Here is an 11,309-nt window from a genome sequence, read left to right as displayed (position 1 = left end):
CTTTTAAACTCTATTTTTACTGCAGAGTTCTTAAGTTCAATCAAAACAAAGACTTTTAACCAGGCAAAGCAATAGTTTTCCAGCTCAAGGAAGGATGTTCCAACTTAAATTGTTCTCATTCTGTTTTTTTGGGGAGTTTTTGTTGTTTTTTTACATTATGTGATTGTCAGCCAGAATGCACTGATTATTATTATTTTTTTGGCATACATTTGCATGCGAAACAACACTTGCCTGGTTTCTCACCACACATTTTCTCAAGATAATTTTTTCTGATGTTCTGTAATGAATATATCTAACTCTGGATGGGGTTGGTTTATTTACATGTAATTTATTTTTTTGTAATGATTAGTAATTATTTTTATACCCCCCATCCAGAGAATTCAGTGTTTACTGGTAAAGAGGGATATTGAACTTTTATTCTGTTCTACCTCTAGCTGATTGCTAATACAATTTATTATTTTAATTTATCTAATTGGGTTGCAGCTATGGAGTATAAGGGGCTCAATTACAGTGTCACCAGATGTGCTTATATAAAAATACATTTCAGTGTATTTTCTGACAGTGACCAGCTAATTACCAGCATTTTTTTCCAATAGTGCAAATCACTAACAAATAACCTGAAACCTGTCTTGCCCTAGACATAACAAAAGGAGAATTTAAAGGGACAGTCTACCCATAAATGGAAATTGTCATCATTAACGCACTCTCATCTTGTTCTAAACCTGTTTCATCTGCAAAACATGAAAGGAAATATTTAGCAGAATGCGTTAATAGTTTGTATCCTGAATGAAGGTCATTCAGGTTTAGAATGATATGAAGATGAATAAATCGGTTTGACTTCATTTTTAGGTGAACTGTCTCTTTAAGTTGCTGCTATACCTGTATTACCTGTAAATTTTAACAATTATTGATGTGTACGATCATCATGGGGCATGTCGAAACTATACTAGAGGTATACTAGACTATACCGAGTTATAATTTTCGAAACAACCTGTCTTTTTCCAGTAATCCACTATCTATCCCATTTTTTATGTAATGAACTGCATTGTCTTAATTTATTGAGTTTTGTTCTTTTTGTTCCTATACTCAAGTTTTAAAATCACAAATCCATACTGTAATTTCTAATCTAATGTTGATATTTATTTTTAAAAGATTACATATGTCTGTACATCTTAACAGCAAATGATTGCAACCTAACAGCCTTTTCCATAATGCATCTAGAGATTGTAATAGGCTCTGAATGTCCATGAGTGTACGTGGTGCATTTTTGCAATGCATGTTACATGCTTTCTACTACTTTTCCTGCTCGTTCAACAGGAAGGCAGGTCTTGTGATGTGTTCAGAGGTTATACTGCCCCATTACATAACTGTTGCAGTGGTTCAGTGTTTTTCGTTCAGAATCTCTGCTGTGTAACTAAGCCACCCAAATACAGACATATCAGAGAAATCAAGTAGGTAATTTTTTTTTAATTGGTGCTGAATTAGTCGTAAACAAAATGTACAATTAAGTAAATTGTAAAATGGCATATCAGTATGGGGGAAATTTGTTAATAAGCACTGATCAAACGTATGTACAAATGGTAGTAACAGGATGTTTTGGGAGCAGTGTTTTTTGTACAGTTTTGTTTTAAAATTTTTTTAATAATTATTTTTGAATTCTCTATTCCCTTATTTTCTGAAGTATGCATGATAAAGGCCATAAGAATGCAATGTTTTCTTGATTTACTCATCTGCTGAACATTGAATATGTTGACTCAGTCATGCATGGATTAAAATGTTGCTGATGTTTTTCCATCAGTGAGAAATCTTTAAACCAGGAGTGTGATTTTAGGCCCTTTTAGGGGTCTGTACAGAACCTCTCTGCAAAATACATGCCTGGGATACAACCTACACTGATTGACCCAATATATTTGCTATTTATGAATGTTCATAAGATTTATAAATGTTGTACAGTTTGTATTTTTTTATGATGTCTTTAACGTTGATTTCTCCCTTTTCCCCAGAGATTATTTGTGACCAATGTTATGTTAATAAATATGTTCATTTAAAAAACAGGTGTGCTCTTTCATTAAGAAAAATTTAAAATTTTGAAGGAATAATTTACACCAAAATTATACACCTGGGCCATCAAAGATGTAAATTAATTTGTTGCTTCATTGGATCAGATGTAAAGAAGAAATGTATCTTTACATAATTTGCTCACCAGCGGATCATCTAAAGTAAATGGGTGCCGTCAGAACGAGAGTTTGAACGGCTGATAATAACAATAATTCATACATAATCCACAGGTTTTGTGAATTAAAAAGCTGCACGTTTGTAATGAATAAATAAGACATTTTAACACTCAACTGGTGCTTTTGGCCAAAATAAAAGTCCATAATTCTTCAGAGATATAGGCAAAACTAATATGCTTTTATAGATTTCAATTTTTTTTATTTTACATTCTGTAACTGTAACAACTGTCATTAGCGGTGAATTATTGACTGAAATTTTAACATTCATATTTTCAAACACTTTTTCCATTTTAAGATTTATTACATTTATTTTTGATTTATTCCAATTAATTTTATGAACATGAAAATCACATTCAAAGATCAAGGTTGTAAGAAATTATTACGCCCACTTTGTCTTGCTATCATCGTCCAATAGGGGGCGGTGTCTGCGCCTGAAGCGGTGCCACAACATCAGAGGTTGTGATTGGATGTAGCGGTTGACAAGCGGGATGTTGGCCAATCACAGTTGAAAGGTTAACTGCGTACTACGTACTCCAGATGAAGCACGGCAGCGCCGGTGGATCAGCAGCACGCTGAAGGGTGACATAGATCATTTGAAGGACTCGCTACGTGGGTTTCTTCACGTTTTATGCCGTTTTAGAGGTAAATATACCGGAATATCTGTTTTACTTTATGTGGTTCTGGTGTTTTTTGCATTAGGCGTCCGAGGAAGATGCCGTTTGAAAACCCAAACGACCTGCTGTAACGTTGTATGCTGCAGAGGCATGACCCAGCCAAACAAAACCGTGTCAGACATAGGCTTTTACAAACAATTAGGGCTTTAAAACGCGGGATTGGTTGTTTGAAAATGCGAGAATTGCACCGCACCCTTTGTGACTTGACATCCATCACGCGCTAACAGACGCTGCATTGACAGTCGCACGCGCATATTTATCCTAATGCACGACAAGTCGTGTTTTTATGGGCACGTATCTGATGATAACGGCGCGGTGATACAAACTGCAGCTTCACCGAGCAAGAGAAAAACCTGCAAAGGTACACGTTACTGATGCACGTGAATGTCATGTTTATATTTGCACATGCTAAAGTCTTAGTGAGGGTTGCACAGAGAATGCAGCAAAGTGAAGCAGACCTATAAATAAAGCAAACGTTTAAACACCCCGGCCCTGCGTATTTTGTATGTCTCTCTTATCAGACACACCTGATTTAACTCATCAGCTCGTCATTAGAGACTGCAAGACCTGAATTGGGTGTATCTGATGCTCAGGACAGGTTTGAGAACCACTGAAATAAAGTATAATTTGGCCTACATTTTATAGCTAGTAGTGACCCTATTGACTCTTTCACAAGTAGTTTTACATATCTGCTGAGTGATGATCTGATTAAGTTGGTTTAAAATGGTTATTATGGAAAGCGCCTGACAAAAAGTATGCTTGTGGATTATATTATTAGATAGAGAACAAAGTTTTTTTGTTCAAGAAGCTTTTTAAGCTTGTATTGTTTATAAAATATAGTATTCGTATTTTAAATTACTTTGTTTTCAGTTTGCACTTTAGCTTTTAATGTTTCCATATTTCTTTTTTATTTTAGTTACTGAAATTTGGTTTGGTTAATAACAATAGTTGCATACAATTTATAAATCTCTAAATGTATAATTTTGAGCTTATTTTTGCCTTATTCCAATTTGATGCTGCTTTGATACAATCTGTATTGTTAAAAGCGCTATATAAATAAAAGTGATTATTTCGAAGGCTTCTCAAACAGCAATATTTGAAAAAAAGAGGTGGTGTATTATATGGTGCAATTTATTATTTATCCCAACTGAGGAGCTCCTGACGTGCTAAAAAGAGTCAGGATGGTGCCTTCAGCTGGTGTTTATATTTAATTTCTAATTCACTCTTTTGCCTATTCCTCCTGCTGAAGAGAGGCATCACAGGAGGTTTGAGGTCCAAGATGGACGTGGACGTCCCTAAAGCCCGTGTGTTTCTGAGCTACAGCCCCTCTGCCCTGTTTTCACAGTGAGAATCCTTCTGCATGGTGTTGCTCCTGTGTGTGTCTGCAAGATGGACGGCCACCGCTTTACGCATCGATACTGCACTGAAGCTCTGCTTTATCCTTCAGCTGATGCAGTAATGCTTCATGCAAATGCAAACAATTTGATTAGCGGTTTCATTGGGTCAGGGAGACTAGTAGACGAAACGTGTCGTTATTGCAGCTTTGTCCAGTCCGCTGCTTTGCTGTGTGCTTGAACTTTAAAATCTAATTTAAGAGAACAAAGACTGTTGTGTTTGAAAGGTTTAATGCGTTCCAGAAAGGTTTCCACAGCCTTTAATTTTCTAAATCCAATTTTAGAGTCTGCTGCTTGTTAAATGTGATCTTTGATCTTCTTATTGAACCAACTGGGTAACAAAACGTAAAGGCTAGATAAGGATATTTGTTCTGGCATTGAAAGACAACTAAGAAGACCCAACTTTGTCGTTGTCATCAACCATTCATTCGTGTTGCATGGCGCTACTAAGAAAACCCATGTAAAGTCGTACATGGTGCGAACTGAAGTTTAGGTGTTGCTCTGTTCGTGGACCTTACAGCTCATTCTGCGTCTCTAGGTGGAGTTTACCAGTTGGTACGTCCCAAGTCATGGCCGCAGTAAAAGACGGACCATGGAAGAGCTTGAGCTCTGGGAAGAAAGTAGCTTTGGCTGCCGGCCTTTCTGTGGGGGCCACGGTGGGATACCTCGTTTACCGTCACATTCGAAGCAGTGGTGGTAAGTTGTGAACTCTAGCGAGCTTTTTTTTTTTAATGCTCTGCCATGTGCTGACATACATTTTCGCTTATAATTGGTCAAAATGATATTGTTTGGTGAGTATAAAAATGATAGTAAATTGTTGATATTCTTTATTCCATTATTTGATTCTGTAGTGCAATGCCAAAGCAAAGAGGAGTCCAGAATATCTGTTCCCCTTGATGTGTATCGATCTATTGCAAGATACCAGAGCACCTTTCTAGACATAGTGAGTGTTTGTTCTGTCTTTTTGTATGGCACTAGAACTATACAATATATGCAATAGACTGTCCAAATGTTTTTGGGCCTGTAGGATTTAGTGGTATATTTTGGCAGGTATTTTATTAGTTTCACCAAAACTGCTTTTATTTACTGAATAATATAATATGTGGGGAATTATTCGTTTAAAATAGCTTTCTGTATATTAAAATATAATTTATTATTGTGATGGTAAAGCTGAATTCTGGGCAGCTAGTAATCATTCTAATATACTGATTTGGTACGTATTCATTTGGAAACAAAATTTTTAGGATTCCTTGATAAATAGAAAGTTCAAAAGAAAAGCATTTTTCTTTAACATCTTGCTTTTTTAAAACAAGTCTAATAACATTTATTGCTTTAGATAAGTGTCTGCTAATATGATCAAGAATTGTTTCATTTATTTTTATCTTAAATTATTTTAAGTGTAAATATTTTACATTTAATTCGCAAATTTTAAAGTGATTTATTTTTGAGTGTAACAATCTGATTACAAAAAAATAATTATAAAAAAAATTAAGAGAAACTAAAAAAAATATTTGGTGAAAAAGCCTTATATAAGGCTTATAATTTGAAACATTTGCTTCTCTAACTTTCATGTTTGTGTAGGTGAATCAGAAGTCAGGTGCCCAGATAAATGTGCTGCCAAACACTGAAGAGCAGAGCCTGGTGAATTTCCTGATCCAGGGCTCCCCGGAGCAGATTCTTGTGGCGCAATGTGCTCTAGAGAAACTGGCCACCGACTGTGAGGTCATTACTGATGTCGTAGACGTGCCTCAGACGGCATTTGGTCGAATTATAGGTTGGCATACAGTTTACTTCAAGTAAAACTGCCTATTGTTATATTTTTAGAGCATTTGTGCTTTGTTTCATTCTGTCAACGTATAATCTTGTGTAGAATGTTTGCAATGTTGTTTGCTTCAGGTCGTGGTGGTGAGACTCTAAAGTTCATAAACAGAGTCTCGGGGGCCAGGGTGAACTGCTCCAAAGACCGTGGACGCAGCTTGGAGGAGAAGGGCAAGATCACAATTACCGGCACACGCAAGGAGATTCATAGCGCAAAGGTGAGATTTCCGCATACATGTGCTTTAGAAAACGTTTCTGCAGTCACACACAGTTTTAAGTTTTTTGCACACATGTAGTGCGTCAGACCCATTTTTTTATTCCTCACAGGAGATGATAATGGAGAAGGTCATAGAGAATGAAACGGTTCGAAAGCGAATAAGTCAGGCTTCTGCTCTGCGTCAGAAGAGGAAACCTCCGGAAACGGAGCAGTTAAACAGGGCTCAAGGACTGGAGAATGAATTATTAAATCTTAATGGAAAAGATTTACCTTCCCCGGTGACTGAGCTTAAACAAGAGGGGCCTGTTACGGTCAACGGCTTTACAGACCACAGTGATACTGCTGAAAACTCCCTGAAATCAGAGGAGGAGGAGGAGATTCTCTCTCCAATTTCGCCCTTGGAGATCTCCAAATTTGAAAGTAAGATTTGTCAATCCCACCTTCACAAGGCCAGTGAAAAAATACATTTTTGTTGTCATTTACTCCTAGTTAATATGATGCAGAATATTCACAATTGCAAATTTTTATTTGAAAAATTGCAGTTATAATTTTTCTAGCCCCTAAAAATAGTTCACAGAGGAATCATATTGAGACCTCTGTAGAAGACCAAATAATAATAGTCTTTTCTTACCAGTACCTAGTCCAGACCTGAGCTTCCAGCCTGATGAGCACCTGGAGGTGTATGTTTCCGCGTCTGAGAATCCTCATCACTTTTGGATCCAGATTCTGGGGGTTCGTTCTCTACAGCTAGATAAACTGACAGCAGAAATGAGCCGTTTCTACAGTAATGATACCTCACAAGTAAGTTTGCCTGACCGCGTTTGACTTGGGATCATATTTCACACTGATAAATGAGTGAGTTCTACTATATTATTCTTCTCCTTCCACAGGAGCACAGAGTGGAGACCATTATTGTTGGAGATATAGTGGCTGCTCCATACAGGGACCATGGCACGTGGAATCGCGCTCGGGTGTTGGGAATTCTGGGCTCTGGCCTGGTGGATTTGTATTACGTCGACTTTGGGGATAACGGGGAGCTTCCACGGGAACATTTACGAAGCATGAGGTAAATCAGAGACTGAGAATGCAAAACCAGCTATTTATATGCTTATTGTGCTCTTGATTATTGTTCTACCTTCTGTGAATAAATGCAGATGTATTTTGGGAGTGGTTTGTATACAGTACTCTTTCTGATGGTGTATTATTTTGTGGCGTCTAGAAGTGACTTCCTGAGCCTGCCCTTTCAAGCCATTGAGTGCAGCTTAGCAGGAGTTCGTCCTGCAGGTGAAGAGTGATGTTCAGGTGTTTATCAGGGAAATTTAAACATTTCCACAGAATAAAGTAAAAAATGTCATCTTTTTGTACTTTATTACAGGTGAGGTTTGGACTGAGGCAGCCCTCGATGACTTTGAACGCATGACATCCTGTGCCGAATGGAAACCATTACTGGCCAAATTGTACAGTTATTCTCATTCTGAGATCTCGTCCTGGCCCAGCGTCAAACTCTATGACAACAGCCAGGGAAAGGTTAGAGGTCAACATCACACACTTTAATTAATTTAGAAGAATTGGTATACAATCAGATGTTGACATGCACTTCAAACTTGAATATTTTATGTTATAATAATACATTTCAATCTTTGTATTTTCTGCTTTTTTTTTTTTTTTTTTTTTTTAATTGTATAAGCATCCATATCAATAGATGAGAAAACCATCCAAGTCACTTTAAAAAATACTGAGTGATACTGACATTGTAGTGGCAAAATTGACATTGACAGGCACCACTCATATTTCCTTCTGAAATTGTGAAATGTTTTATTCGTCTGTGGTCTGTTATGTCTCACTTAGGCTCTGGATCTCGGTAAAGAGCTGATTCGTCTCGGTCATGCTGTGAGCTGTGAGGAGGAAGGGATTGGGCTGAGAGGAGACTGGGATGAGTCCAGATCACTGCAGAAAATGCTGGTAAAATACATATGAATTGATTACAAAGCTTTGCAGGTGGAAACAGCGCGAAGATAATAAATCTTTACATTTTTTGCAGGATGACATGACAGGAGCAACATCAGAACTCAGTATGTCTTGCATCAGTTTGTCAGGTACGTCCTCTCAGGGTGATTTCTCAGAAATTAAGACACTTCCAACTTCCATCTTCCATGGGCAGCTACATTGTACAGCTACTATTTTACAATACTACTTTTTTCTTTTAAAAATCACAAGTCTTACCAACCCCCAAATTTTGAGAAGTGGTGTATTTCAGTTCAGCAGAGTTTAACCAGTCCTCAGGGTGACGTGTTTGAAAGTTCAGGATATCCGTGGGTATGCAAGCAGCTGGAATGGTCTTCGTCTCTCACAAGCTCTTTGGAGATGGAGCGAGCCGACGTGGACCAGGGCCTGTGTTTCGGATTTATGTCTTCTTCTTCCTTAATCCACTCTACTCCATCTCAGAACTTGAGCGATCTGGTCAGCCAAATACTTGAGTCGTCTTCCTCCGCGCTAGACCCACCAATCCTATCGAATAACTTAACACTTGCGTCATTACACCAGCCATCAGTTCAGGACATCTCATCTCCATCCTGTGTGGAGGCAGTGACATCTACGCTGGATTCCTTCACTCTTAGCGATGATGTTTTTCTTGGTACTCGCTGTTACAGCAGGAAGAATAAGATGGCATCATCTGCGTCAGAACAGACAGGCTCGTCTTGTACGGTGGACAGTTTCAGTGAAAATACTGAGAGCAGCAACAGCAGTGATGGCATCAGAGGAGTGTGGTATTACCTCACTTCCTCTAGGGACTCCTCTGAAGTGTCTCTCAGCACCACCATGCCTCAGTCGTCCACTGCGTCTTCATCGTATTTGACGGAGTCTTGTGACGAGACCACTGCTTCCTCAGGCTCTGTGATTGAGCTGAGTTCAGATTCATCCAGGAGCACCGAAGATGCTGGGATGCCACTCAGGACAGATAATCCGACTCATCCACGTGCAAATCCGGAGGTCATCACGCTGAGTGACAGTAGCAGCTGTGAAAGCCACTTAAGTAACGCTTCTGAGGAGTGTAAACATGAGTCCTTAACAGAGGGACATTCACAAGAGACACAGCCATTAAAAAATGATGTGAAATGCCAGAAGTCACGTTTGAGTGAAGAAATGTTAAATGAAGCAGGGAGTGTGACTGAAGAAAGAGGAAAAGATCTTCAGGAACTAAGCAACACAGATTTCAAAGCTAAAAAAGGCAACAGCGGTGAAGACAGTTCAACAAGAGGTGTAACTTATAAATACTTTTCACAACTGCAGCACATTGGATCACTGTGGGATGTGACTGGTTTTCACTCAAGGGCTTTATTACACCTTCCTTAAACTTTATACACATGGGTTTGAGCTTCAGTGGGATAGATGCTTGCTTTTTATTACTGTGAAATAGTTTTGGGGCAATAACTAATAACTTTATTTTAAGTGACATATTTGAAAAACTTTCACCTTAAATGAGCAATTTATGTAACCTTCACACAATTCACAGCTAAAAAAAAATACCTGCTGTCATTTTATTTGTAGTTTTTCCCCCCTTTTTATTTCCTTTTATCTTTTGATTTTTTTTTTGCTTCTTATTACTTGTACTTTTTTTTCCCAAGTGTATTATAAATATTTAATTATCTTTGAATATATCGTTTTCAAGTTTCCTTCTTTTCTAATTCTTATATTTTCACTATTTAGGTTTTTTATTTTAGCTTTTCAATTAATGCAAATCATTTTTTAATAATAATAATTTTAGCAAACAATTGTTTTTAGTTGCAGCATTTCATTAATTTTACCCCCCGGGTTTTGTAAAGGCAATTTTTTTGGTCTGTTACATGTAATAAAATGCACAAAAAAAGTAGCCAGCACCTTTTGTTTTTTTGTTTTCTGTACTACTGTATGTCAGTTTTTCCCTGTTTTATTTATTTCTTTTTTTCGCTCTCTTGTGATTTTTCAGAAGTTGCCTCAATTTCCGGAAGTGTTGATGACACTATTGATGAAGAATTTAACTGACAAAAGACCAAAGACATGTATGCCTTGATATTGGTAAGCAATCAACGGTATTATCTCATATTATATGTAGTTTGGATGTTAATGTATATAATGTCTCATTTAAGACCAGATGATTGATGTAATGATGTCATTCTCCTCTCCTCCCCAGAGACCAGTTGTTATCCTCATTTAGCATTCTGCACATGCTTTCTGTCTCTTAGAAAGAGCCTTACTTGACTACGCCACCTGCTCAGACTGCCTGTATCTACTACTTATAAAGAATGGTTTCCACAGTTTATATCTCGTCTAAACTCTTTGGGTTGTCTGGAAGACATGGTTTTTTACACTTTACACTTGTGTTCACATGGTGTTTATCTCATTTACATTTAATAGGTTATGTCAGTCTTTTTTTGCATTTCATTGATCATCTAAAGAACAGATGAAAGACAGTTGAAGAGCAGAGCTCAGGGAACACATGATTGAGCTAGGAACCTCATTGCTGTTGCAGTGTAGCACCAAAGTTCCTTTGCATTGTGTTTATCAGTGACATGATGGTTCAGTTTATGTTGCTGGATTTTTTTTCTTTGTACAGTTTGAACTCTGTTTCTTAATTTCTGTGTCAAAAAATATTTGTTGTGAGTTGAGTTTTATTACATTGAATGCTGCATTATGTATGTCTATACAATCAAATAAAGATTATTATTATACCCCCTTTTAGTTTTAATGGTTTTGTTTTTTGTTTTTGGAGCCAGCTGATTGAATACAATCCTGCGACGGTTTTTGGATTATTGTAAAGGGGATGTCATGGATAGGCACAGTTTAACAAAAAATGATAGAATAATTCAAAGGTTGTTATAAAATATGCAATGTGTTGCAGGAAAGTAATTGAAATAACCAGGAGCAAACTACAATGGCAGAAAACGAATGGAAATAGATAATATCTCTTCCATTATATTTTAAGAAAGCATAG

At 37.3% G+C, this 11,309-nt stretch overlaps 1 protein-coding gene across 3 annotated transcripts; it reads left to right on the top strand.

Annotated features, from left to right (window-relative positions):
- The first annotated feature begins 2,733 nt into the window (after positions 1-2,733).
- Positions 2,734-11,051, top strand: tdrkh (tudor and KH domain containing). Of its 3 annotated transcripts, XM_043253981.1 has the most exons (16): positions 2,734-2,876; positions 4,158-4,252; positions 4,841-4,998; positions 5,154-5,245; positions 5,884-6,076; positions 6,199-6,338; positions 6,448-6,757; positions 6,972-7,138; positions 7,228-7,403; positions 7,557-7,621; positions 7,713-7,864; positions 8,186-8,299; positions 8,379-8,433; positions 8,595-9,596; positions 10,305-10,393; positions 10,509-11,051. In XM_043253981.1, the coding sequence occupies exons 2-15, from the start codon at positions 4,188-4,190 to the stop codon at positions 10,358-10,360; spliced, it is 2,745 nt and encodes a 914-aa protein (XP_043109916.1). In that variant the 5' UTR covers positions 2,734-2,876; positions 4,158-4,187; the 3' UTR covers positions 10,361-10,393; positions 10,509-11,051. The 3 variants fall into 3 exon arrangements, with proteins under 3 accessions (XP_043109916.1, XP_043109917.1, XP_043109919.1); XM_043253982.1 differs by lacking the exon at positions 4,158-4,252 and having other exon boundaries at positions 2,737-2,876; XM_043253984.1 differs by lacking the exon at positions 8,595-9,596 and having other exon boundaries at positions 2,737-2,876.
- The last annotated feature ends 258 nt before the right edge of the window (positions 11,052-11,309 follow it).

This window comes from Puntigrus tetrazona, chromosome 12 (genome assembly GCF_018831695.1).
Source record: "Puntigrus tetrazona isolate hp1 chromosome 12, ASM1883169v1, whole genome shotgun sequence".
Lineage (NCBI taxonomy): Eukaryota > Metazoa > Chordata > Actinopteri > Cypriniformes > Cyprinidae > Puntigrus > Puntigrus tetrazona.
The sequence above is the reverse complement of the archived record's forward strand: the minus strand, read 5'-3'. Positions and strand labels throughout refer to the sequence as shown.